At 46.9% G+C, this 26,532-nt stretch overlaps 2 protein-coding genes across 8 annotated transcripts; one reads left to right on the top strand and one right to left on the bottom strand.

Moving 5' to 3' along the window:
- Positions 1-1,037: 1,037 nt before the first annotated feature.
- On the top strand, positions 1,038-5,701 carry LOC103701628. 6 transcript variants are annotated; one of them, XM_039129232.1, is made up of 7 exons: positions 1,038-1,142; positions 1,250-1,456; positions 1,560-1,724; positions 4,115-4,183; positions 4,572-4,635; positions 4,927-4,957; positions 5,040-5,701. In XM_039129232.1, the coding sequence occupies exons 1-7, from the start codon at positions 1,076-1,078 to the stop codon at positions 5,559-5,561; spliced, it is 1,125 nt and encodes a 374-aa protein (XP_038985160.1). In that variant the 5' UTR covers positions 1,038-1,075; the 3' UTR covers positions 5,562-5,701. The 6 variants fall into 6 exon arrangements, with proteins under 6 accessions (XP_038985160.1, XP_017696971.2, XP_038985163.1 ...); XM_017841482.3 differs by having other exon boundaries at positions 3,983-4,183; XM_039129235.1 differs by lacking the exon at positions 4,572-4,635 and having other exon boundaries at positions 4,863-4,957.
- LOC103701627 lies at positions 3,843-13,195 on the bottom strand. Of its 2 annotated transcripts, XM_026802438.2 has the most exons (8): positions 12,554-13,195; positions 12,377-12,457; positions 12,109-12,285; positions 10,875-11,045; positions 8,168-8,377; positions 7,876-7,964; positions 6,359-7,068; positions 3,843-4,254 (listed from the first exon to the last, which is right to left on the bottom strand). In XM_026802438.2, the coding sequence occupies exons 1-7, from the start codon at positions 12,642-12,644 to the stop codon at positions 6,385-6,387; spliced, it is 1,503 nt and encodes a 500-aa protein (XP_026658239.1). In that variant the 5' UTR covers positions 12,645-13,195; the 3' UTR covers positions 3,843-4,254; positions 6,359-6,384. The 2 variants fall into 2 exon arrangements, with proteins under 2 accessions (XP_026658239.1, XP_008781987.1); XM_008783765.2 differs by lacking the exon at positions 3,843-4,254 and having other exon boundaries at positions 6,206-7,068.
- Positions 13,196-26,532: the final 13,337 nt, after the last annotated feature.

Below are 26,532 nucleotides of genomic sequence, written 5' to 3'. Positions count from 1 at the left end.
TAACATTTGGATTTATCTAGTACCACCTACTCAATGTTTTTCGTAAAAATATTGCTTAAGAAAAAATTTGATTTGACAATTAAAATAACAAAAAAAGATATTAATTTTCAGTAAGACCTATTAACCTATTACCTCTTTAAAAATAATAGAATACTTTCACAATTTAATTATTTTTTAATTTAAATAAATATAATTTTGGCTAATCATCTTAACCGAATCACTATGTCAAAAATATTCATATAAAAAATAGTATTTTGTGAGGGTTTGTGCATAAATATTAATTTGGAGGGCATTCATGCAAATTTCAATATTTAAAAAAATATTTATGCAAAAATTTGAGAATTTTTTTATGTGTATACCCTCCTTAATATATGAAAATAAATGAATACTTTCTAAAATTGCTATTTGTATGTATATCCTTATACACATTTTTTTTGTGGTAAATTTACCTGTTACAAGTATTTTCGTCATTTGGCGTTAGATAGCATGGGTACATATGAAAAAAATATATACATGCAAGTATTTGATAAGAGTATACATACAAATATTAATTTTTAAAAAATATTTAAATAAAATTTAATATTTAAGAGGGTACTTGTGTCAAACAGAACGAAAGCTTAAGCGGCTTGGAGAAAGGGCAAGAAGAGAGCTCGGACCTTCCTCTGCTACAAGACATTCGGATGATGAGAAGGGATAGAGTGGTCTTTTAAGCGAAGCATATATTTAGAGAGATCAACAGGGTTGCTGACTGGGTGTCTGCTTACATGGCTAATCATTCGGGATATTTCTTGTGATCAGAAGAGGAGAAGTTGCTTCGAGCACTTTTTGAGCTTGTATCCTCTGATTTTATTGGGTATATTCGTTTATACATTCTACGGCTAATCATCAATAATAATAATAATAATAATAATAATAATAATAATAATAATAATAATAATAATAATAATAATAATAATAATATCATCGGGGAAAAGGAGCTGACAGGTGGGGCCCCCCACGAGCATAAGAAGGCGGAGTCTGGCATTAAAAGCAAACCACCGACGCTTCCTCCTTGCCGGCGAAGCCTCCTCCCAAAATGCCAGCGATTCTTCCCTCTCCTCTCCTCCAACTCCTATTCCTCCTCGCATTCTCTTCAAGCCCAGGTCCGTCGACCCATTTATCTTTGCCGTTTTAACTCGTCACCACACCATAATAAAGAAAAGTAAAAAAGAAGAAAACAAATTAATTAATTTTGTCTTTATCCTTCTAGCGATCTCGGACTCGGAGATCGTGCTGGAGTCCGGCTACACTGTGTCCACCGTGCTGGACTGCAACAAACCCCTCGCCGTCGCCGGTCTTCCCTCTTCCGCCGCCGTCAACCCCTTCTCCATCCTCCCCCGGCCCCGATCTCGCGACCTCCTCCTCCTCGACTCCTCCGGCTCCGCCTTCTACTCCCTCGCCATCCCCCTCTCTCAAGGTACTCCCTCTTCTCTTCCCGTTGTACTGTCTTCTTGTTTTTGGTTATTCTTTAGTAAAAAGGGCTTCTAGGGTTTATTTCTCCTCTGTTCTCTTGGATGCAGACGGTGATGTCAGGCTGTTCTCTGGCAAGGGTTTCCCCGGCTTTGCCGATGGGGATCCGACGGACGCGATGTTCAAGAACCCCAGGAGTTTCGCGATTGATTCCAAGGAGAATATCTACGTGGCGGATCGGAGCAATTATGCCATTCGGAAGATCAGCAGATCAGGTAATACCCTATGATCTTCGATTTGTTCGATAGACTTTCCCATCGAATGCCATGGATTTATGTTAATATTTGAGTAATTTATGCCGTAATCTGAAAAATGTGGAAATTCTTAGGGCTGTTTCAGTGAGAACACCCAAATTATACATCCAAAGGGTTCTGAAGCGATGCTGCATGCTTTCCGGAAGATTTCTAAATTATTTTCTTGAATTGATGCTTTTCCTCTTTTTTTTGTATGATTCTACCTAATTCTTATTAACAGTTTATGAAATTCTTTTCGATAACTTCAACTGAGACTACAGAAGCTGCAGCCAAGACCACCCAAACTGCTACAATTGAGTCATGTGATCCACCTGAAACCAAAACCAAGTTTTTACACATCGACAGGAAGCAGTTTATGCAATTCGAAAACTATGTTGATTAAGGAATCTGCTTTTGGTCACATGCTACTGCCAAGCCTTCGTGTGAAAACATGTATTCCTTTTTTTTCGAAAAAAAAAAAAAAGTGAAGAACATTGCATGAAATCATGCATAGTTATAGACCTGCTCTACGTGTCATGTGGGATACGATTTATTACACAGAAAATGAAAAATGGGTGCATAACATCATCCATGCCTGTGGTGGTGCCTTCTATTTGCACTCCAGATATCATGGTATATTATGCAGAAAATGCCCTATCCACTCCCAAGTTTATGCACTCATTTTTTACATGCCAACAAAATAACACATGATTGGAAGCATAATTTGAAGTTTCCTGAGAACTCTGCAAGCAACGCATTAACATTTGGATTTTGTTATAATTGATCCAAAAGTATGGTTGGTTTTGAAGGTCCAGCTGAAACCAGCTCATGGGACCAAATTGGGTATGTGTGAGTTATTTTCTGATTATTTTCTTATCGTTTCTTTCTTTGTTCAAATGTTAGGAAGCATTTTATCTTCTTCAGATTAGATAACATGAGTTTCAAGGAGCACCTTAACGGGAAATTCCAATGACGTTTAATTAGAAAATAACTTTTTTAATGGAAGATTGGCTGCCCCATGATTCAAATCTGAAATGTGGTTAGACTGTCATATGTTATATAATCATCATAAATTAAAACTGTAAATTGCTGCCCCGTGACTTGAGGCTCGTATGTAGTTAGCCTGTCATATGCTATATCACCATCACAAGACCACCAAAATAGTAAATGAGAATGTTCCAAAACACTATAATGTACCTGAATGATGTCTAATTATCCTGTTGTTTTTTTATTTATCATCAATTGTTTGATTTCTCACCTGATTTTACGAACAAATTTTGGATTTTTATATTTTTAAAACTAAAATATGGAAAGCGAAGCCAGAACCACCAAAACCTCTGAAATAATCACTCACTCGTTCAGGCAAAACCAAACCAAAATCAACCTTTTGCAGTATGATTGGACGTGGTTTTCAAAATTCAGAAAGCCATATTGAATTGTGAAAAAGACTTAAGTCACATTTTGCCGCATGGGTGCTTAGACGAGAGTGTGTTGCGGATATATCCACAACATCACTATTTGTCACAGTCCAGGTGTCCTATCGACAAGTGTGGTATGCTTGAATTATGGGTTGGGATGCATTATTACTTGCTATATCATGATATCCTGTAATAGATTGACATGCTGAAAGGAAAAGATGGAACATTATATTTTTAGAAGGGCACGATCTTTTAGTAGACAGTAATGTATTATTTTTAAACACAGCTTTTTCCCATAAAATATAGCTAATCATAATAGGCATACAACATGTACTTAAGATTTGATTCGATATTTAATAAATTAGTCTTGCATTCTTCATGTTCTAGTTTCATTAACGAATATTAGAGAATCCATAAACTGCATATGCCAAATAACCTCTTATGGAAGTTCCTTACAATGATGCCAGCTTTATAAATAGATCTGTAGAAAAAATGCCATGCTTATTAAAAGTAACACATTGTTGTCCACATAAATATTGTGCTCCTTTTTATAATATGATCTTCCAATTTTCCTCTTTGGTTTTGTTAATATAGTAACTCTATACTAAATACAGATTCCAGTTGCGGCTGACACTATGATTTGGAAGGGTTATTAATCTTGGGAAGACAGATAAAGACAATATGAAAAAAAAAAATCTTTTGCTGCAAATAAAACAGAGAATCTGCTTGACATTAAAAGAACATATATCCAGTTTTTATCGTTGCCTATTTTTCTCTATTATGCTACTTGATACAGACCTCCTTTTAATTGGTACTATTTAGGCATGACCACCACAATTGCTGGAGGTTACTCAAAGAAAACAGGGCATATTGATGGGCCTGCTCAGAATGCATCTTTTTCAAATGATTTTGAGCTGGTGTATGTCCCCAATATATGTGCCTTGATGATTTCAGATCGTGGAACTAGGCTGATTCGCCAGATGGATTTAAAACCGGAAGATTGTGCACATGAATCCCAAACAGGTAACAGTCTTCTTAAGCTTCGGCTTTAATCTTTGTTACTCCAGTAATGATGCTCACCAGTCAAGCTTTGCCTGTTACCACCAAAAGAAGATATGCTTATTTAGTATGAAGTCTCAAATGTACTGCATCTGAATGCTTCTTTGACCATCCACTACTTTTAAGAAGTGAGACTATACGGTGCTAATATGTCCGTAATACTAGAGTGAGAAGTCATGATAATGCTACTTAATTAAGGAATGCATATGATCACATGCTTCTCTGATGATTAGTTATTGCCTATCCATCAGAAGCCCTGGAATAATTGAATAGTTACTGATTCTAGATTTATGTAATTTGCCTGTTAATTCCTAACTGAAATAGTTAATTACTATAATCCTTTAATTTCTAGGGCTCGGAGTGACCTCTGTATCTGTGATTGCAATCTTATGTGCGCTCTGTGGGATAGTTCTTGGGTTTATAGCTTGCCCGTTTGCGCTAATATGTCTGTAATACTAGAGCGAGAAGTCATGATAATGCTACTTAATTAAGGAATGCATATGATCACATGCTTCTCTGATTAGTTATTGCCTATCCATCAGAAGCCCTGGAATAATTGAATAGTTACCGATTCTAGATTTATGTAATTTGCCTTTTAATTCCTAACTGAAATAGTTAATTACTATAATCCTTTAATTTGTAGGGCTCGGAGTGACCTCTGTATCTGTGATTGCAATCTTATGTGCGCTCTGTGGGATAGTTCTTGGGTTTATAGCTCGCCCGTTTTTCACCCGCAATGTAAGTCCCACACTTTGTATCGAATGTTAAATTATAATCGCTATAAATGCCTAAGACGTTGCTACATGGTGTTTCTAGACAGGAAGTCTCCGGCAGCCACTGTACCAGCAAGACATGGAAACATTACCAAACCAATCTGAGGACACAAGCTCTGATGGCCTGCTCCGGCATAAAAAACGCAGTTGCTAACTCCACACTCCATGTCCTCTTGATTAAACTTGTAAATTTGAGTCTATGCTATCTGTCTACTGTATTTCGTAATATTACTCTAGGAATTCGAGTTTGGTTTAGGGGAAGTGTTCCATCGCTTGAATCAGATGTAGGGAGCTATAGTGGTATTGCAGAGTCACCGGTTCTTGCTGATCAGTTGAAGGATATGATCACTTTTGATGGGGTTATGGATGTTTTGGAGGTGACTAGTTGCTCTAGGAAGGAAGATGAGATGAAAGATGCTTCAAAATGGAACCATGGGAAAATAGAAGACATGATAAGAGCCAACTTAACAGATTTTGCTTGTGGAACCAACCAAGGCCAGATGGATGGGCACATGCTCTCCAGTTCTTGTCTGGTTAGAAGGAGGCCAAGGGAACTTGATGGGCTGTAACCGTGTACTCAATAGTTGTTAAAAAAAACTGTTCCTTGCTGTTTTAACTGTTGTCTATGGTTAACGTTGTGATGTACTAAAATCTGAATTCTGCTGTATACTTACCTTTAAGTTAATGAACTGTGGTGCTTTTATCACTACACGTGTAATACTGCTCTAGGAGCGATGCTACGGTAACATCCCACCGATGCTACGTGTAATCTGATGTTTTTTATTTTTCTCCTTAGTTGCTATGGATTTGTCAAACATCAAATGCTGTAGCTACACCTGATTTTTGATGGCAATGTTATTAGTAAAACATCAGGAGTATTCATGTTTCCTTGTGGTTTAACTTGTTAACTTTATGCCATCTTTTTCCTTGGAGTCGAAATCTTTGTATGCTACATCTCTAGAGTCATTTGTGAATTGTGATCTTAGACCTAGTTAGCTAATTGACTGTTCCAGCAGCCAGATATGCACTATGGGACGTAATGAAAAACAGCCTCCTAAGCAAACCCTACTCCCGGAAAATGGAACTCATTTTTTCAGTGAGCTTCATCAAGTGTTATTGTTATGAAGCCAGGGCGCCATTTAATTACATGATTTCATGGGATTGGAGATTATGAATATTAAGGACTATTGAACAATGAATATAAACAAGGACATATTAAGGACTTAAAAGTTCCCTTGACAAAACTCTGAAGCTCTTCCAGACATCCATTTTACCATTCATTTCATGAGTTCTAGTCCTGTGCATTTTTATAGACATAAAATACAATAGGCAAGGCTAACTGATAATACAGATAGAGAAGATTTACCATGTAAAGAAGAAAGGAGAAGAAATCTAACTCATGTAATAGTTATTGTTGTAACCCATGTAATTATTACGGAAGCGCGTGCCAAACTGATCATAGATAGAATCCCCATAATTCACAGCCTTAATCTCCACCGTTCTGCGCTTGCTATCTGACTCTTGGACAGCTCCAAACACAATCTCATTGGTTGTTTCACAGCTCTGCTCATAGTAAGTCTGCGGGCCCAAGGAGTAATGCCTGTGCTGTTTCAGGTGCTGCTGCTGCATTTGCTGCTGTTGTTGTGGTTCCCCATTCCAGCCACTAAAATAAGCTCTTCCCTGCCGGAGATGGTGGATTTTTTCTGGTTCTTTTGACATGAAGGCATAGGTCTTATGTGGGGTGGGTGTTCTGGTCTCCACTGGTGGGGGTGGCTCATCTTCGTCCCGGATCACAAAGCTCTCCTGCACTGGGCAACTGTTTGACCTCCACTGCTGCTGGTGGTGTTGGTTAGCTGGTTTTTTTCTCCTGAAACTCAAAAACACCGTGCCAAAGATCGACATTATAGATGACCTGGCTCCAGAAAGAAGCCTTCCTAGTGAGCTGAAGAGGCCTTCTTCTTCATCTTGTTGCTTCTCTGGTTCATCCTCAGGTGGGATCAGTGGTGGCCTGACTGATGCTTTGAAAGGCTTCTGGTATGGAGGCATCATTGCTTTCTTGAAAGGAGTTTGAGGTTCCTGGAAGAGAATCATACTTTCAGTCGGACAAAATCTGTTGCAGGAATAGCAAAAAGATAACAGATAATAAGCACTGATAAGTAAGGTGCTTTAGCCTACTTTATTGAACCAGCATGAGTCATCTGCTACCTCAATAGAAATTTGAAATGAACATTTAAAAAAAATAAGACATAAGATTGTTAAAGTTTCAGGACTAGCTCGCCCAGAAGGACATTAAATGAATCACCTTCTTTGGTTTAGGCAACCTATGATGCCCCCAAGCTATCTACGATTATATTCTATCAGTTAATCTCAATGGTAAATTACATGAGTATTCAACACACAAGTATAGCTCTTCACAATGTCTTACATTTCATTTTCAATACGATGATTCAAATGTTGATAATTTCCGAGACATGGACATATAATAGATAATTTCAGCAAAACAGACAACGGGAACAAACACAAATAAAAATGAACTAGTAATAAGAAGGACACAACAAAAAAGCCCCAAAATAGAAATTTCTACCAGTTGCATGTTACAAATTCTTTTTTATTCCAATGAGTTATTTGATTAGCTTCGTATTTGAAGACATCAAGAAACATCACTAACATGGATAAGATATGTCACGTCGTTCAATATGTAGATTTTGCTTTGATCAAGATTGGGCTGTTATCAAGACGAAGCATGCTTGCTGCAAGGAAGGTAGCAGCTTTGGCTTTACATAAGTATGTAGTTTTTTCAGAAAGAATGTATGTACATTGATGGACTCTTAGTTTTGTATACCCAACTAGTCAACATAAGGCAAATCATTATCATGCACTCACATCTTTGGAAGAGATAATAGCTCCCACTTGACGTTGAAGCAACGCAAGCATGTAACCAAAGAAACCAGCAGCAAGAAGCACTGCAATTCCTGCAAAGAAAATTCAGACCAAATATTAAGAGAGCCAGCTTTTTATCAAAAGACAATAAGTTAAAGGCTCAGAAGTCTGCATGCCAGAGGTCAAAGTATCAAGGCCCCATGCATGTGGCATCTATTACACTCACTGAACTTTCTATACTTTGAAGGAAGAAAAACAAAAATAAAGCAATTGACAATATTATCATATCACATACCTAGAGGAAAGCCAGTTTCATATTGGTAGGCGCAGTCGTCAAAATGGAGCTGTATCTCCCGAATTGCCTGGTTCCCCCTGTCTATAACCAGAAGAGAGCAGCTACTACCAACATAAACTACTTCAAAATCAGTGGAAAATTTTGCATTTTCACTTGGGCCATCCATATGCCCTCCTCTATTCCTCTTTCCCCCAGCAATAGTTGTAACACCTAATAATAACAAAAACAGATCGTATACTAAGCCCATGATTTTTTGATTTCTAGAAACATGCACCAAGTAATATTTCCTTTCAGGAAACAGTTTTAATAAAGTGAATGTAAGAATATAGCACCATGTACCTACAAAATTACAGTAACATAGAAAAATCAATAGAAAAAAGGACTAGGTAAATAATATGGACACCTCAGACAGCCTTGAAGATGAAGGGAACGATACATTCACCAGGACTTGATCATATGAATACCAGTTACAGCAAAATACAAACAGTAAACTTCATTCTAATTATGAAGCTTCCCGTGGTTTTTATATGACCTGTGGAAAACTCAAGTAGTCTTGCAAATAGAATTGATAACAAGCTAAAAAATATAGTCCCTGGCCATATTTACAATTAAAATCAGCCCTACCGACCCTGCAGGAGTCCTAACTTTAAAGAAACATTCATGATTTTCTTTACTGGTAAAAATAAACATGTCCTGATCCCACATATTTCAAAAATAGAGCAAAAGAAGTCAAGTTTGAAATGGAACAGCTGTAAACACCCTAAAGATACAAAATCTGTGACATATAACCAAAGATAGCAATACCAGTGTTAATGAAAAAACATACCAAAAGATGTCTGCTTTGTTTTGCATCTCCAATAGAACACCACCTCATGAATGCCTCTTCCAAGGTTGTCCAATGATCCAAGAATTCTTATAAAAGATCTATTCAGTTCTGAGACTAATTTCATAACTAAGAGAACCACTCAATACAAAATTACAAATACATTTTCAGCGATCACATTGTAATTGTAAACCGTATGTGCTTATGATAAACATAAAATATACTTATCTCCCTAATTTAGTTCAGTGTTACATGCCTATGATAAATTAAATCCACCATAATCTTTCATGAGATCATAGGAATATTTTGCATATGGCTAAACCACTATAAGATTTTTTTGTTCCCTCAATAGTCACTGTTTTTAAGTTTCTTCGACTGCACTAATTCAAACTTTGAACTTCCCCTTTTACCGCACATCTAATGCGAACATTGTCACCACTGTTACACTTTCGTCAGTTAATTTGCCCTCTTTATTTTTCAGAATTTGATTTAAAACTTAAAGCCACTCCCTGTAACTCTCTTAAAATTTCCTGTACATCTTAATTTTACTTGAGGATGCTAAATGCTCCATGAGTTGTTTTCCCTTATGGTTACTATGCTTGGTTCTATTTGTGTCTTTCTCAAGAATGTCTCCATCCAATAATGCATTAAGCTTTTACTAATATATCAAGCTAGAACCTTAGTTGTCCTAGAAATGTATTGAGGACAAACATCTACTTGTACGCCTGACACGGTAAACCAATCATATTCTCCAATACAAGTCAGTAGCATTTGCAACTCCACAATAAGAGACAACAACAAAGAATCATGAGATAAGACTAGTCCTATGTTTTATCCAACCCTATGCATCACGTGATTGATCGGTCAATGCTCCATGTTTACTTTTCAAATTAGTCTCCCAACCCTTTTGGGGAACTTCATGAGACAAGGCTGATCACGAAAGAGCCTGATTTTGAAAGGATTAAGGTTCTTACGCGCAAGTTTTACTTGGTGCATCTAATCAGGTTATCTTATTTGGATTATTCTGGACCCTTCAAGACAAGCTCCCTCTAATAAATCATTTCCATAACCATTTATTTTTGTAGCAAAGGATGCCTCCAGGTGAGTGTCTTTTCAACTTTATCCCTGACATATGAAGAGAAAATAGGGTCAGTATAGCTTGATTCTCTAATGGTACATTTTCTCAGCATAAGATATGACATATTGCATGCCTATGCATTCTCCCAGTATTGGCATGGTGTGTACCACATCATACCTTCCCACTGCTCGTCACACTTGGTATGCACTGGAATGGCTGCATCCCGTTATCACAGAGCCAATCCCATGCTAGCAAGTGTGCTGGTAAGGCACAGCAGTGTACACACATGCCATGTTGCACCAGACATTTTTACTAATCTTGACTGTCTTCTTGAAAAATGCTAAAAATATCTTCTCGAAAACAGCACTCCTTATGGGATTAAGACAAGCCACTGGACAGGTAGCAGAGTTGCAACCAAGTAAAGTAATACACTTCCTCAAAAGGGGTTTCCTGTTGGTAATATGTATGTGCATGCATGTCCTATCTCTGTTATATTAGTGCCTTTGTTAGTTTTAGCACACAGTGAGATGTATCTGCACAACTATCTTATCCTAATATATGGTGAACACCCCACAGACAGAAACATTATAATGGTAAAGCAATGGATAAGGTGTTAACTTATTTAAATCTTCAACTAGAGTGTTTTTTCTCTTAAAAAAGAATAGAAGAAGCAACTGAAAACATATTTACCGATATTGGTAATTAATAACTAAACATACAATCAGATTTCAGGGGGAAAAAGAGCTTGTAAAAACGAAAAACAGCACTAATGCAACATAATTTAAATTTCAAGCGCTTCAACCTACCTGTATCACTAATTTTCCTGACTGCCATGTTCATGGTATCCGCAACATATATGTTCCCTCTATCATCCACCGTAAATCCCTTTGGATGGTTCATCTTTGCTTCTCGTGGCTTTCCATCAACATGACCAGCATACCCTTCTAGTGAACCAGCAACAAGCTTAGGTCTGCTGTCTGCAGTTCTCCAAATTATTATAGAGGAAATTAATAGGGTCCATACAGAAACTTGTGGATGAGAAAACAAAAAATTCAGAAACTTCAGAAAAAAAATTGGAGTCAGACAGGAATGTCAAGTTGAGAGGGGCTTCTTTCCAGCATAAAACTTTAACACAAGAAAATTATTTTCATGGAAGGTTATATAACATTTATTTGAAGATGTTTAATTTGTCCAAGGTTCCATCCCATAACTCAGAAGGTAGACAATGTTCTTTGCAACACCATGTATTATTAGATGCCATCCAATTTGAGCATTGAAACAGGCAAAAGAATTAAATACAATAAAATGCTAAACAGAAAGGGCAAATCCACATTATAAGCTGCAGTAGGTGACATAAAAAAAAAATCCCGAATTGCTGTGAAAGAATTTTCTTTTAAATAAAAAAAAAGAAAACATAAACTATAAGATGATATACTTAAAATTTTATAGACAACGGATGATATACTTAAAAGCTGCAGTAGGTGGAAACATATAAAAAAAATCCAGAAGTGCTGTGAAAGAATTTTCTTTTAAATAAAAAAAAGAAAACATAAGCAATAAGATGATATACTTAAAATTTTATAGACAACGGATGATATACTTAAAATCTCGACCATTTAGCAGATGAAAGGATAGATCATTTAAAAAATGAACAACGGAAGAAAATGCAACCATCTACAGAACTTTTGAATTTCTAAGAACAAACGTAACTAGAATTAAAACCAAAGCGGGACTGAAACAATTATTAGGTCATTTTGTGCATGAAATTTGAATTAAGATCCAAAGCATAAGACAAACGAGAAAACCATTTGAAAAAGAAAATCTCAGCCAAAATTCAATTGGCTTTCCTCAAAAACATATGACATCCCACCATAAGACAGAATGACGTAAGGTTGACTCCGATACTCACCAACCAATCAACATCACTACATTAAGCTCAAAAGATTTAAATTTCTTCCATAAAACCCACCAAATCACAAACGCTACAACAAAAATTACACTGATCAGCATAGGATTCAAGACGATTTAAGACCCACTCACATCTAGACAATGGCAGCGAAATCCTGTAGATATTACTGTTCGCAGAATCCAGAACCAGAAGCTCCCCACTCTGAGTCACCTCCACAGAGTAGGGCTCGATCCCGAGCTTGCTCCCGTCGAACACCGTCTCCACGGTGTACCCGCTCTCGAATTTCATAATCGGACGACCAGAAATCGCTGACGAAAATCCGATCAAATCAAACCTCAAAGTCGCACAGCATCAAAGAAACCAAAACCCCGAAAAACCCCAGAAATCAAACAACTGTACCAGTCTTTGTGGTGGATTTCAGCGACCACAGCCGCTTCAAGACAGCAGACGCCGCATTGGAGAAAACCCCACTCACCACCTCTACATAAGAAGCAAACAAAGATATCGGGCAAAATACGCGGCCAAGAACAAAGCGAAAACAGGGTAAAGAAACCAAGCCAAGAATGGGATACTCACTTGCTGGAGAAGCAGCAGAAACAGAGCAAACCCCACTGAGAAAAACCATCCACAGAAGGAGCGCAGCAATGCCTTTCTTCTCCTCCTCCATTCCCTCCTCTCCAAAGGACTAATGACTCCAAAAAAGAACAGTAGAGAGAGAGAGAGAGAGAGAGAGAGAGAGGGTCTACAAGGTACAAGCCATCTCTATAGGGCCCGTGAGATGATCGGAAGCAAGAAGAAGACCGAGCCCATCAAATCTTTCACTTTTTGCTCCCTTATGATTTCCTTTTTTCCTTCTTATTTTACGGCACTTGCAGGGAAAAACAGAGCATCTCTCTCTCTCCCTCTATTTTTTTGGATTCAGAAATAGAAGAGAAGAGAAGTAGGAGCGTGGGTAGAGTGTGAGAAGAGGGGTGGATGCATCACGTGATCTGGGGTAATTTAGTTTAATTATATCTACCTGAAATTTAAGCTTTTAAGACTCTCTTGCTAAACTCGGGAACCTTTGGTTACTAGAGTTAGCAGTCGAAAAGCAGCTTGTGCTGGAGAAAGCCTGGAAATTCTTCTTTACTTTTTATTTATTTATATTGTCCGCCATTCGATCACAAGTTTCAAGGTGAGGAGGGGCTCTATTACCTTTTCTTCTTTTTTTTGGCTTCCTTCTCTTGGTTCCTCTCTCCTCCACCAGTAATATCCACCATCCTTTTCTTAGCTGTGGGCTCCTTGGGATATATTCCTCCACAACCTTCTCTCTCTCTTTCTCTTTCTTCTCCTTTTCATAATTGCATGTGAATTTTGTTTTGGCGTGGGTAATGGAGGGAACCCTTGCCTCCACCTGCTTTTCTTCTGCCCGCTCCATTCCTTCCACTAGCACTGGATGCTTGGAGATAAATGCTTTGTAGTGTGTCAATCCTCTTAACCTCAAGCCCAAGGCACACTTATTATGACTATTTAATTCTCAAGTTGGCCTTTAGTGATTTATATGTACAGCCTTTAATAAACTCTAACCATGCCTGGCTTTGTCTCCCCTAACGACATCTATTGTTAAACAAACTTCCTTATTATAATTACTATTATTAGCATAATTTTAAAAATTACATAATAACATGCCACGTCCATAATATTTTTCTATTATAATAATTCTGTATCAATTTATATTATTCTTTTTACTACCATAATCTTATTATAATAATTTTAAAAATTACATAACAAATTATATCAGTCAGTAATATTTTTTATTATTAATATGATGCTATATCAATCTATATATATATATATTTTTATAGGGTCTGTACACCGAATATAACAGAATAAATATATATATATATATATATATATATATTTTACAAATATTTTAACAGTTATAGTATCTGGGTTAAGTACAGCTGAACATTTGGTTGGTTGGTCGTCGTGGTAAAGAGTTTAGTGGGCAGGCAGCGTGGCGATGAATGGTCCACGGCCCGGCAGAGGCCTACAAAGCGGAGATGGTCTCAAAGCGGATGAGATGGAGGACCAGGAGGAGAGCATCGGGTTCCGTGCCCCCGCGGTGAGTGACCCGAGGTCGGATGAGATGCTGCCGCTGCTGCTGGGTCCTCTCTGGTGCCGTGGGAGGTTGGATCGGTCCGGTCTCAGTTTCTGAGGGCCGGCCAATGTCTTGTACCGGGACATGAGCTCATGGATGATCGTGTGCATCACTCTGAACATGTCCACTGGATTAGACCAATTGGCAATGATTGTGTTAGGGTTTTGATAGCACAATAATACTGTGGTAAACTTATAATGGCCTTTTATTCAAATCATTACTGACTGTTATGATGATTGTAATGACTGCTATTTGTCTACATGTTTTTTTTTGGATCAAGATAATTCAAAAATAAAACAACTGCTTTCGGAATCAAGTTTGGGATTGAATAAAATTTAATTTCTCTAACTAATACAGATATCTGATTTTTTTAAAAAAGATAATTTTATTCAACTAAACATTGCATGATTAAATAACAATTGTCATCTTTATTAATTGCAAATAGTTCTTATTTCAAGCCTTGCTTTTAAGTAAATAACTACTTGTTTTTTTGGAATAAATTACAAAAATTTCTTGAGGTTTATATTTATTACACATATCTCATATAAAAAATCAAAATTAATCAAAAATGATCAGAAAGAATATTCGTTGCCGAATGCTAGTGAAGACTTAAGGATGCTCGTTGCCTAATGCCGATTAGGAAGAAAGCTTGTTGTTGGTCGCTCATTGGAAAGGAACACTTATAGTGGAATGGCGAAGTGAGAAAAAAACCTTAGCTACTTAATCTCGAAAAGAAGAAGAATCTTAAAAGCGGAAGACTTCAAAGAGATCGATAAATCAAAAAAAAAAAGTAAAGAGGAGCCTTATTTTCTTATAGAGGTATTTTTGATATTTTACAATAGATAAATGGTTTCACTAATGCTGTCAATTTAGCTAGGTGTAATAGTAGATTTTATAAAATATTGGGCATAAATGTAATAAATATAAACATTGGAAGGTTTTGTAAAGTTATTTTGGTCAATTTTTTTTTTATGTGACATTTGGGTCTGTTGCTGGTGGTCCAAACCGAGAACGATTGACACGACGGTGTGAACGGGGTTCCGCCTGAGTTGTCTTGGTTGGTGCTGGTTGCGCTCCACCTTCCGCCAAGGAACCTGCAAACAAGCCTTGCACCACCACCAGGGTGGTGATGGCCCTCCGACGGTCAAGTCAGAGGAGATTGGAGGAGGAGAGATGATAATCACAAGTGGGAGAGAGTGCTCTGGGAGGTATTGCTTACCCCCCCTTCTCCCCCCAGCCGCATATATACCTGGCTGGGAGGTCTCTCAGGGGGGTTTGTCGTCGTGGGGCACGATAGAATGGCCACTGACATGGCCGTTACGGGGCGTCGTGGAGCAGCGCTGGGTACGGTCATGGCAGGGCGTAGTGGAGCTCCGCTTTGTACGGTTCATACAGGAGATCGTGGGCAGCATCGGGTACAGCCGTTGCAGGGAGTAGTGGAGCAGGAGGCCGCGGTGTGCCTCTGGAGAATAGCCTGTCGTTATCAAAAGATCTCCGACTCGGGGTCGGAATGCTGGATCATAGGGCAGCCGACCCGGGGTCGGGCTGCGAAGCCGAGGAGGTCCGACTCGGGGTCGGAGTGCTGGATCATAGGGCAGCCGACCCGGGGTCGGGCTGCGGAGCCGAGGAGGTCCGACTCGGGGTCGGAGTGCTGGATCATAGGGCAGCCGACCCGGGGTCGGGCTGCGGAGCCGAGGAGGTCCGACTCGGGGTCGGAGTGCTGGATCATAGGGCAGCCGACCCGGGGTCGGGCTGCGGAGCCGAGGAGGTCCGACTCGGGGTCGGAGTGCTGGATCATAGGGCAGCTGTAGCTTTCCTGGATACGCGTGCCGATCACGTGGGGCATGGCGGCTCAATTCCCCCATAACAGTAGCCCCCCACTTCCGAGCCTGGAACCAGAAGGGGAACAGATGAAGGGAGTGATGTTTCGAGATTGCCGCCATCCTTCGGAGAGGCGCGCGCGCTTCAAGCTTCCCGCCTTCTTTATGGCGTATGGCGGTTGCTGCTGACCTGGCAACCTGAGGATTTCGGCGGACATCCTTCCTTAATGGTGTCGATTCGCCTTTGGGGTGCGAGCGACCCTTCGGCGGCCAGGCGTCTTCTGGCGTCATCGAGGTGTCACTTGCCCTTTCGCCTATTTAATCGGGGGCCCTCCCCCGTCCGTCTTCTTCTTTACGGACATTTTCGAGTTTCTCCTTTGCGCTACCATTGTTGCCGCCGAAACGTTCGCTTGCTTTTCCTTTGACGCTCTCGGAGCCGTTCTTCCTCCTCTTCAAGTGAGTTTCCCACTCTCCTACTTTGAGCTCTTCATACTTTTTCTTTTTGTACTAGTGCACCCCAGTCGTTCCGGCCTTTCCCTCCTTCTTGACCCCGTCCTGACCGTAGATTGGCCATTAGGGATGGGCGAAGTGGGAGCAGATAGCATCAAGTCAAAACTGGTCGCCGAGGACTTAGACGGATTTGTGGCTCGGTACCACCTTCCCGAGGCCTGCAATGTCACGCTCCCAGGGCCTGAGGAGAGGATGTCTCATCCTCCTCGAGGGAAGATCGCCATCAATGAGGGCATCCTCCAGGCCGGGTTCCGCTTTCCCCCTTCAGACCTAGTCTTACAGGTGCTCCGGGGTTTAGGAATGGCACCAACGCAACTGGTGCCGAACTCGTGGCGTGCTCTGACGGTCTTCCAGGTTCTCTGTCGCTTGCATGCGATTCCCGCCACCTTGAACGTTTTCTGGGAGCTCTACGGCCTGAGCGGCCACCCCCAGGACAAAGGGTGGTGGTGCTTCGCAGCGCGGCGAGGGTGCGGCCTTGTCAAGGAGGGTCCTACCTCCATTCACCACTGGAAGGAGCGCTTCTTTTTCGTTGATGCAGACCCCTCCTGGGAAATCAGGGCAATCTGGGGGACGCCGGTGAAGTCCCCAATTGGCCTGTCGAAGTTGTCGAGGGAGGAATCCGAGGGCGTCGCCGCCTTGAAGGGGTTGGTCGCCGAGGGCCAGCTTCCCCCGGTGGGCCGCCTTATTTCTGAGGATACCTTGGTGAACGTCGGTTTGAGCTCGGTCCCCACCGACCGTGAGTCCGCCATCGTTTCTTTAGCTCTTTTCTTCTCTTTCGTTCCTTCTTCCTTTCGGTTTCTCAGTCCCTGACCATCCCGTCCTTCTTGCAGAGGTCGACGACGTCATGCGGTCGGTGAAGTCGAAGGCTGTTGGTAGGGCGTCCCTGCTGGAAGCAGTCCGGAGGAGGAAACGAGCTCTTCCGAGCGGGGCCCCACCGGCGAAGAAGTCCCGTAAGGAGATACCTCCGATGCCGACCGACGAGTCCGGGCCCACCGGTCAGGGAGATGTCGTGGGTACCGACCGGCAGCTGACGCTGTATCAGCCCTCCGGTGGTAAGGTTGCCGCTACTCCGGAGGTGCCACCTGAGCCTGCTCAAGACGGACGGGTCGGACGTGATCGGTCCCCGACCCGGCCTTCGACTCGGTCGGCTCCTGATGACTCGAGGAGGGACGCGCCGAGGCCCCGGCCGAGCGGGACCCTATCAATTCCTGGGGCGACCCCCGCCCCGAGCGCGATCAGCCGGACTCTTCCCCAGGCGATGGATAAGGGTAAGGCTGCAGAACCACCATCCGGCTCCGGGGAGAAATCGGGGTCTGCCTTCACTACCGATGGCGCCCGAAATCTCATCGAAACAGTGTTGCTGGAGAAGGACCGTCGGCGGGTCCGGGAGTTGGATGTCTCTGACGTTGGGGCCGCCAGCTGCGTCTGTCTCATGTCGGTGAGTGTTCTTCTGGCCGTCTTTCACCATTTATTGGCTCTGTTGTTCTCCGCCTGACTCCCTTATTTTTCCTATTTCTTAGCTCGCCCAGTACATGATCCGTCTGGAGGAGTGCTACAAGGAACAGGCGGGGCTTTTGGCGAAGGCCGAGGACCGGCTGAAAGCAATGGAAGAGGGAGGCCGGGCTGCGGCAGGCAGGACGACCGGGGACCTCGAGGCGAGGCTCCGGGAGGCCGAAGAGCGGGCACTCGGCTTCGCCGCCCTGGAGGAGCAACTGTCAGAGGCTCGGGAGCAACTCAAAGCCGCCTCGGGCCTCGAAAGCAGGGTCAAGAAGGCGGAGGAACGGGCTGAAAAGCAGTCCCGGAAGATCGCGGACTATCGAGAGCGGTGGGAGAAGGCCCAGCGGTCTGCCGACAACGCCTGCGACCGAATCCGCTCTTTTGAAGCCAAACTAGGCGAACTGGAGTCGGCCCTGGAGAAGTCATGCACGGACGTCCAAGAGCTCCGTTCGCGCCTGAAGGAAGCCGAGGCCGCTCGGGTTGCTACCGAGGCGAAGCATAAAGAGGCTCAGGCTGATCTGCTGAGGGTCTCCTCTGAGGCCGAAGGCCGGATTGTGGCGAAGGTCTTGGAGGCCAAGGCTCAGATTATGGAGCGAGCTGAGGCGGAGCTGGCCGAGAAGAGGGCGGAAATCGGGCGTCAGGCGGTAGAGGCTTATCGCCAGTCCGCCGAGTTCGCCCATGATATGTCGGAGGCAGTGCGGACCTATCGCCAGTCTGACGAGTTTGTCCATGACGCGTCGGACGCGGGGGCCGAAGCCTTCACCTTGGGCTTCGAGGAGGGCCTGGCAAGGGTGTCGGCTAAGTATCCCGAAGTTGACCTGAGCGAGATCTCCCTCCTGGACTCCTCTCCGGCGCCATCGCCTGCTGGTTCTCCTGCTGCTTCCCTACCTCCCGCGGACGAGCCCGGCGTTCCCGACCCGGGAGTTCCTCCAAGCTGACCTCTTGTACCTTTCATTGTCTTTTTTATTTTTGTATGTCGGCGTTTTGCCCAATTGTATGGGCCTCGGCCCTGAAAATTAATGCACGTTGAATATTTCTTCATCTCGCCCTCGTCCTCTTTTTTTTTTTTTTTTTTTTTTTTTTTTTAGCTCTTGGTTGCTTCTTGCTGACTTTTGATTCCCGAAGTTCTTCCGGCGCTAGGCCAGGCATCCGAGGGTTAAACCTCAGGAAACTCTTCCGGCGCTAAGCCAGGCATCCGAGGGTTAGGCCTCAGGAAATTCTTCCGGCGCTAAGCCAGGCATCCGAGGGTTAGGCCTCAGGAAATTCTTCCGGCGCTAAGCCAGGCATCCGAGGGTTAGGCCTCAGGAAACTCTTCCGGCGCTGAGCCAGGCATCCGAGGGTTAGGCCTCAGGAAACTCTTCCGGCGCTAGGCCAGGCATCCGAGGGTTAGGCCTCAGGAAACTCTTCCGGCGCTAAGCCAGGCATCCGAGGGTTAGGCCTCAGGAAATTCTTCCGGCGCTAAGCCAGGCATCCGAGGGTTAGGCCTCAGGAAACTCTTCCGGCGCTGAGCCAGGCATCCGAGGGTTAGTCCTCAGGAAACTCTTCCGGCGCTAGGCCAGGCATCCGAGGGTTAGTCCTCAGGAAATTCTTCCGGCGCTAAGCCAGGCATCCGAGGGTTAGGCCTCAGGAAATTCTTCCGGCGCTAAGCCAGGCATCCGAGGGTTAGGCCTCAGGAAATTCTTCCGGCGCTAAGCCAGGCATCCGAGGGTTAGGCCTCAGGGAATTCTTCCGCTCGCTGGTCGGCCAAGGCTGGCGCAAGCCGAAGCGACCGGTCGGGGCTTCCGGCTAGTCTGCTCCCGGGATGATCATCGGGTTAGCCAGGCATCTGAGGGTTGTCAAGCCTCAGGGAAATTCCGCTCGTTGGTCGGCCAAGGCTGGCGCAAGCCGAGGCGACCGGTCGGGGCTTCCGGCTAGTCTGCTCCCGGGATGATCATCGGGTTAGCCAGGCATCCGAGGGCCGAGCCTCGGGAGATTCCACTCGTTGGTCGGCCTAGGCTGGCGCAAGCCGAGGCGACCGGTCGGGGCTTCCGGCTAGTCTGCTCCCGGGATGATCATCGGGTTAGCCAGGCATCTGAGGGTTGTCAAGCCTCAGGGAAATTCCGCTCGTTGGTCGGCCAAGGCTGGCGCAAGCCGAGGCGACCGGTCGGGGCTTCCGGCTAGTCTGCTCCCGGGATGATCATCGGGTTAGCCAGGCATCTGAGGGTTGTCAAGCCTCAGGGAAATTCCGCTCGTTGGTCGGCCAAGGCTGGCGCAAGCCGAGGCGACCGGTCGGGGCTTCCGGCTAGTCTGCTCCCGGGATGATCATCGGGTTAGCCAGGCATCCGAGGGCCGAGCCTCGGGAGATTCCACTCGTTGGTCGGCCTAGGCTGGCGCAAGCCGAGGCGACCGGTCGGGGCTTCCGGCTAGTCTGCTCCCGGGATGATCATCGGGTTAGCCAGGCATCTGAGGGTTGTCAAGCCTCAGGGAAATTCCACTCGTTGGTCGGCCTAGGCTGGCGCAAGCCGAGGCGACCGGTCGGGGCTTCCGGCTAGTCTGCTCCCGGGATGATCATCGGGTTAGCCAGGCATCTGAGGGTTGTCAAGCCTCAGGAAAATTCCGCTCGTTGGTCGGCCAAGGCTGGCGCAAGCCGAGGCGACCGGTCGGGGCTTCCGGCTAGTCTGCTCCCGGGATGATCATCGGGTTAGCCAGGCATCTGAGGGTTGTCAAGCCTCAGGGAAATTCCGCTCGTTGGTCGGCCAAGGCTGGCGCAAGCCGAGGCGACCGGTCGGGGCTTCCGGCTAGTCTGCTCCCGGGATGATCATCGGGTTAGCCAGGCATCCGAGGGCCGAGCCTCGGGAGATTCCACTCGTTGGTCGGCCTAGGCTGGCGCAAGCCGAGGCGACCGGTCGGGGCTTCCGGCTAGTCTGCTCCCGGGATGATCATCGGGTTAGCCAGGCATCCGAGGGCCGAGCCTCGGGACATTCCACTCGTTGGTCGGCCACTTGTCGCTCGCCGCCCATCGGGGTTTCTCTGTGCCCAGCCGCGACCGTGTTTCTCCTCTCCTCCAAGCGTTGCCTGGGGGGAACACGAGAAGGGTATTAAACGCTAATTAATGCGTTACCTGGGAAATCGGATCGCCAGTTGCTGCTGGTGAGGAGTGTTAGTTGAGCGGCCGCGATACGCGGGTTCTTCGAGGAGGATGCGGCCTGGGCGCGAGCGGAGACACGTGGACCTAGGGGTATACGTCACCCGGATCGTCCTGCACAAAGAATGCGATTTAAGGAGAATGACGCTTAGGAAATCGCGGGGAGATACGCCTCGGGAGCCGGAACGGCTCCGGATTCAGTGCGCCTGCATTTATTGGAGCCACCCGTATCGGAACTACCAGGGGGCCGCAGCTTGGCTATAAATACAGGTGCAGGTACGATGGAATTTGCCAAGCCGGAGCTGCAGGTTGCCATGGATCGCGGACCTCCTCCTTGGCATATGACTGAGAGACTCCTGTCGAAGGAAAGGGGAGGCGCTCCCCTTACAACTTCAGCCAACTAGCCGTTTCATCTGGGATCAACAAGGAGGGTCTCCCCGGCGGAACTCCGCTCTAGGCGTTTCATCCGGGATCACATCTCCCCTCCTTGAAGTTCAGCCTCCCGGTTGAGCTCTGCGCCGGACGCTCAATCCGGGACCGCGCCTCCATATACTCTTCCCCCTTGAATCCCTTCTCTTCCCTACCACTGGGGAAGATGGGAATATCCTTTGGAGGCGGCGTTCCCCTGGGGGCAGCGGGAGCTTCTTCTGCGGCGGCTCCTCCTCTTTTTGGTGAGGTGCTGGATGGCGCCTCCGGTTAGAAGCACCCACTTCTGGTGGGACTGCAGCCGCCCTGGGTTGAGGGTTTGGGTCCCCACCTCTTCTTTACTTTCTTTACTCCCTAATTCCCCTCTGGGAATTCCTTGTAATCACACGAGCACGCCACTGTAACCAGAAATTATTGAAATGAAAAGTATTGCACCTTTTTAAATTGTCTTTCTGGCCTTGTTGTTCTACTGGTAATACATCCGCAGGTTAGCGGAATTCCAGCCCCTTGGAATTCCTCGGCCATCTAGGGCTTCCAACTGGTAGGAGCCAGGTCGGTTTACCCAACGAACTTTATACGGGCCTTCCCAATTTGGCGCTAGCTTCCCACCTTCCGTAGGTTGAGATGCCTTAGCTCGCCTCAGCACCAGATCTCCAATTCTGAAAAGCTTCGGTCGGACTTTGGAGTTGTAATATCGGGCCACCCTCTGCTGATACATTGCCATCCGTACCTGAGCCATTTCCCTTGCCTCTTCCAAGAGATCCAAGTTCCCTCGGAGTTGCTCTGAATTGGCCTCGGGTCGGTGCGCGGCCACCCGAGGCGAGGGGAGTCCGAGCTCCACGGGGGCAACGGCTTCCGTGCCATAGGTTAGGCTGAAAGGCGTCTCTCCAGTAGGAGTCCGTTGTGTGGTCCGATACGCCCAAAGGACATTCTCGAGTTCCTCGACCCAAGCTTGCCCCGTCCGGCCGATCCGCGCTTTGATACCTTGGAGGATTGTCCGATTTGTGACCTCGGCCTCGCCGTTGGTTTGGGGATGCGACACGGATGTGAACCGATGCTCGATCCCGAATTCCTCGCAGAAGTCCCGGAAGTGCTTGTTATCAAACTGTCGACCGTTATCCGAGATGAGGACCCGAGGTACTCCAAATCGGACAATGATGTTCTTCTTCACGAACTTCCGGACTTGTGCCTCCGTGATGGTGGCCAGTGGCTCTGCCTCCACCCACTTGGTGAAGTAGTCGATGGCGACAATCAAAAATTTCCGCTGGGCCGAAGCGACGGGGAATGGTCCGAGGATATCCATTCCCCACTGTGCGAAGGGCCAGGGCGCGGTGATTGGCGCCAAGGGGACAGAGGGGACTCTCTGGACGTTGGCGTGGCGCTGGCAGGCGTCGCATTTCCGCACGTGGTCCTTCGAGTCCTCCAACAAGGTCGGCCAATAGTAGCCTTGCCTCATGATCTTATGCGCCAAGGACCTAGCCCCCAAGTGCGATCCGCAGATGCCTTCGTGGACTTCGCCGAGGGCGTAGGCCGCTTCCGTGGGGCGGAGGCACCTTAAGAGGGGGGCGGTAAACGAGGTCCGATACAGCCTCCCTTCATAAAGTACGTAGTGGGCGGACTTCTTTACAAGCCGCCGGGCCTGATCTTCGTCTTCAGGAAGGATTCCTTCGGCGAGGTAGGCGACAAGCGGGTCCATCCAAGACGGCTCCGGATCAATTGCCATCACCGCTCCAGCCCCGTCAATGCTCGGGGCATCCAGGGTCTCCAGGTAGGTTGCCCTCGACAAGTTGTGCGCGTCTGCGTCCACTAGGCGGGACAACCTGTCGGCCCTGGCATTTTCGCTCCTCGGGACCTGCTGAATGTCAACACTGCCGAGGTCGGGAATGAGTGTTTGTACCTTCCGGACGTAGCTCTGCATGGTCGGGCTCCGCGCCTCGAACTCCCCTCGAACCTGCCCGACCACCAGCTGGGAGTCGGTGAAGACTTTCAGACGCCGGATGCCGAGCTCCTTGGCGAGTTTGAGTCCCGCGACTAGGGCCTCGTACTCCGCCTCATTGTTGGTCACTGGAAATCCGAACCTCAAGGCATACTCGGCTATCACTCCATCGGGATTGGTGAGGACCAGCCCAGCCCCTCCACCTTCAGGGTTCGACGACCCGTCAATGTGGAGCGTCCAGATCGGGAGATCGAGGCTGGGTGTCTCCGGCGGCTTAGGTTCCGCCTCCTGCACAGTGCACTCAGCGAGAAAGTCCGCGAGCACCTGGGCCTTGATGGCTGGTCGGGGCTGGTAGCGGATGTCGAACTCACCAAGTTCTACTGCCCACTTCACCAGCCGTCCCGCATTCTCTGGATTGCTGAGAATCTGCCGCAGTGGTTGATCGGTCAAAAGGGTGACAGAATGAGCCTGGAAATAGGGGCGAAGCCTCCTGGTCGCAGTCAGCAGCGCGAAGGCGATCTTCTCAGCCTTCGTGTACCGCGTCTCGGCATCCCGGAGGACTCGGCTGATGTAGTATACAGGCTTCTGAAGTCTTGCCTCTTCCCGAACCAGTACTGCGCTGACTGCGGTTGGGGAGACCGCCAGGTAAAGGTAGAGCATCTCCCCCTCTTGCGGCTTGGACAGCAGGGGAGGAGACGCCATGTACTCCTTGAGCTGGTCGAACGCCGCATGACATTCGGCCGTCCAGAGGAAGTCTTTTGGGCGCTTCAACACCTTGAAGAATGGTTGGCAGCGTTCGGCCGACTTTGCCACAAATCGTCCGAGCGCGGCGACCCTTCCAGCGAGCTCCTGAACCTCCTTCACTTTGGTCGGAGGGGACATATCTTGGATGGCTTTGATCTTGTCCGGGTTGGCCTCGATCCCGCGCTGGTTGACAATGAAACCGAGGAACCTCCCGGCCGAAGCACCAAAAGCGCACTTCGCTGGGTTTAGCTTCATGCGAAACTTTCGCAAGGTGGTGAAAGTCTCCTCCAGATCTGCAATGTGCTGGTCTGCATGGCGGCTTTTTACCAGCATATCGTCCACGTACACCTCCATATTCCGGCCGATCTGCTCCTTGAAGATTTTATTGACGAGGCGCTGGTAAGTGGCGCCAGCGTTCTTCAGACCGAAGGGCATTACCTTGTAACAGTACAGCCCCCGGTCTGTTATGAAGGCAGTTTTCTCCTCGTCCTGTGGAGCCATCATTATTTGGTTGTAGCCGGAGAAGGCGTCCATAAAAGACAGTAGCTGATATCCGGAAGTCGCGTCGACCAGTTGGTCTATCCGTGGAAGCGGAAAGCTATCCTTGGGGCACGCCTTGTTCAGGTCGGTGTAGTCGACGCACATCCTCCACTTCCCGCTCGCCTTCCGGACAAGTACGACGTTTGCCAGCCACTCGGGGTAGCTCACCTCTCTTATGAAACCTGCCTCCAAGAGTTTGTCTACCTCCTGGTCGACCACCCAGATCCGATCCGGGGCACAGTGTCTCTTCTTTTGCTTTACTGGTCGGTGGGTCGGGTCGACGTTGAGGGCGTGAGAAACGACCTCCGGGTCGATCCCAGGTACATCGGCCGCCGACCAGGCAAACACATCTGCATTGGCTCGGAGGAATTCCACTAACCGAAGCCGAGCTTCCAAGTCGAGGTTGGCACCGACCCGGACCGTGCGGTCCGGGCGGCCTTCTTCGAGGGAAACTTCGATTACGCCCTCGGCCGGCTCCCCGTGCCGCAAGGCCACTTCGTCTCTGGCGTCAAGTGACTCGACGCTTAGGGCCTCCATGGGCTTCTTCCCTTTGAGAGTTGCTAGGAAACACTGCCGTGCGGTCGGCTGGTCACCTCGGACCTCTCCAATCCCGGCCGCTGTGGGGAACCGCATGAGCAAATGGTAGGTAGAAACCACCGCGCGAAGGGCGTTCAGTCCGGGTCGTCCGAGGATAGCGTTGTAGGCCGAGGGGACACGGACGACCAAGAACCCGAGCCGCACCGTGGCTTCTGCGGGTGCAATGCCCGCAGTCACAGGCAGCTCGATGACACCTTCGGCCGAGATAGCGTCTCCAGTGAATCCTATGAGGGGGGTGGATGTTTTGTGCAACAATTGTCGGGAAAAGCCCATCTTTTGGAAGGCCTCGTAATACAAAATATCAGCTGAGCTTCCACTATCCACAAGAACACGCCTTACATCATAGTCCGCCATAGTGAGAGAGATCACCATGGCGTCATCGTGGGGAGTCTGAACCCCCTTTACATCTTCATCACAAAAAGTGATTACATTTCCGACCCGCTGCCTCTTCGCGACGGCCACTCCTGATACTTCCGCCGAGCCCCCTGCGTTCCTCACGGGCCGAGAGCAGCCCCCAGTGATGGTGTGGATCACTCCCGCAACGGGTCGATTCTGCTCCCGAGGCTCCTGAGGGGCCGGGTCGGCTGGACGCGGGTCTGCGGGGGGACGTCGGTCGTTTACATATCGACCGAGACGCCCTCGGCGAATGAGAGCCTCGATCTCGTCCCGAAGCTGGAAGCAGTCTTCGGTATCGTGGCCGTGGTCTCGGTGGTACTCACAGTACGCCCGAGAAGGCTTCCTCCCAGGGATCTTCTTCATCTGCCTCGGGACCGGGAGGTCCTCCCGCCCCTTGACCTCCATGAGGATCTGGGCCCGGGGGGCCAGGAGTGGGGTGTACCGGTTGAAGCGTCGGTGCGGAGAACGAGGGCGTGTGGCGCCGTGGTTCCTTGCTGGTGACGGGCTTCTGCGCCGGCGTTGAGGCGTCGGGCTCCTCCTCTGGGGTGCCACTTTTCGCCTTTTCTTCCCGGGCTTTAGAGGGGCCTCGGCGGCCTCCTTGTTCCGGTGGGAGGCTGCCTCCTCGGCGTCTGCATACTGGTTTGCCCGAGACAACAGCTCCGGGAAGCTCCGCGGCAGGCGTTTGTCCAGGGAGAAGGTGAGTCTGCCCTTCCGGAAGCCTCGCTTCAGGGCTGAGAGAGCCACCTCCTGGCTCAAATTCCGGACCTCCAGTGTTGCCTTGTTGAAGCGGGTGAGATAATCCCGCAGGCTCTCTCCCTCGTTCTG

The sequence above is a fragment of the Phoenix dactylifera genome, chromosome 1 (genome assembly GCF_009389715.1).
Source record: "Phoenix dactylifera cultivar Barhee BC4 chromosome 1, palm_55x_up_171113_PBpolish2nd_filt_p, whole genome shotgun sequence".
Classification (NCBI taxonomy): Eukaryota; Viridiplantae; Streptophyta; class Magnoliopsida; order Arecales; family Arecaceae; genus Phoenix; species Phoenix dactylifera.
Note: the sequence above shows the minus strand (reverse complement) of the source record. Positions and strands in the feature narration are given on the sequence as shown.

Coding starts and splice junctions, on each gene's coding strand:
- LOC103701628 (XM_008783767.4), top strand. CDS start 1,076: ATGCCAGCGATTCTTCCCTCTCCTCTCCTCCAACTCCTATTCCTCCTC. Junction 1,725..3,982: donor TCGGAAGATCAGCAGATCAG/GTAATACCCTAT, acceptor GGTACTATTTAG/GCATGACCACCACAATTGCT. Junction 4,958..5,039: donor GCCCGTTTTTCACCCGCAAT/GTAAGTCCCACA, acceptor GTTTCTAGACAG/GAAGTCTCCGGCAGCCACTG.
- LOC103701627 (XM_026802438.2), bottom strand. CDS start 12,644: ATGGAGGAGGAGAAGAAAGGCATTGCTGCGCTCCTTCTGTGGATGGTT. Junction 12,458..12,553: donor TTCTGCTGCTTCTCCAGCAA/GTGAGTATCCCA, acceptor CTTCTTATGTAG/AGGTGGTGAGTGGGGTTTTC. Junction 7,965..8,167: donor TGAAACTGGCTTTCCTCTAG/GTATGTGATATG, acceptor TTTTCTTTGCAG/GAATTGCAGTGCTTCTTGCT.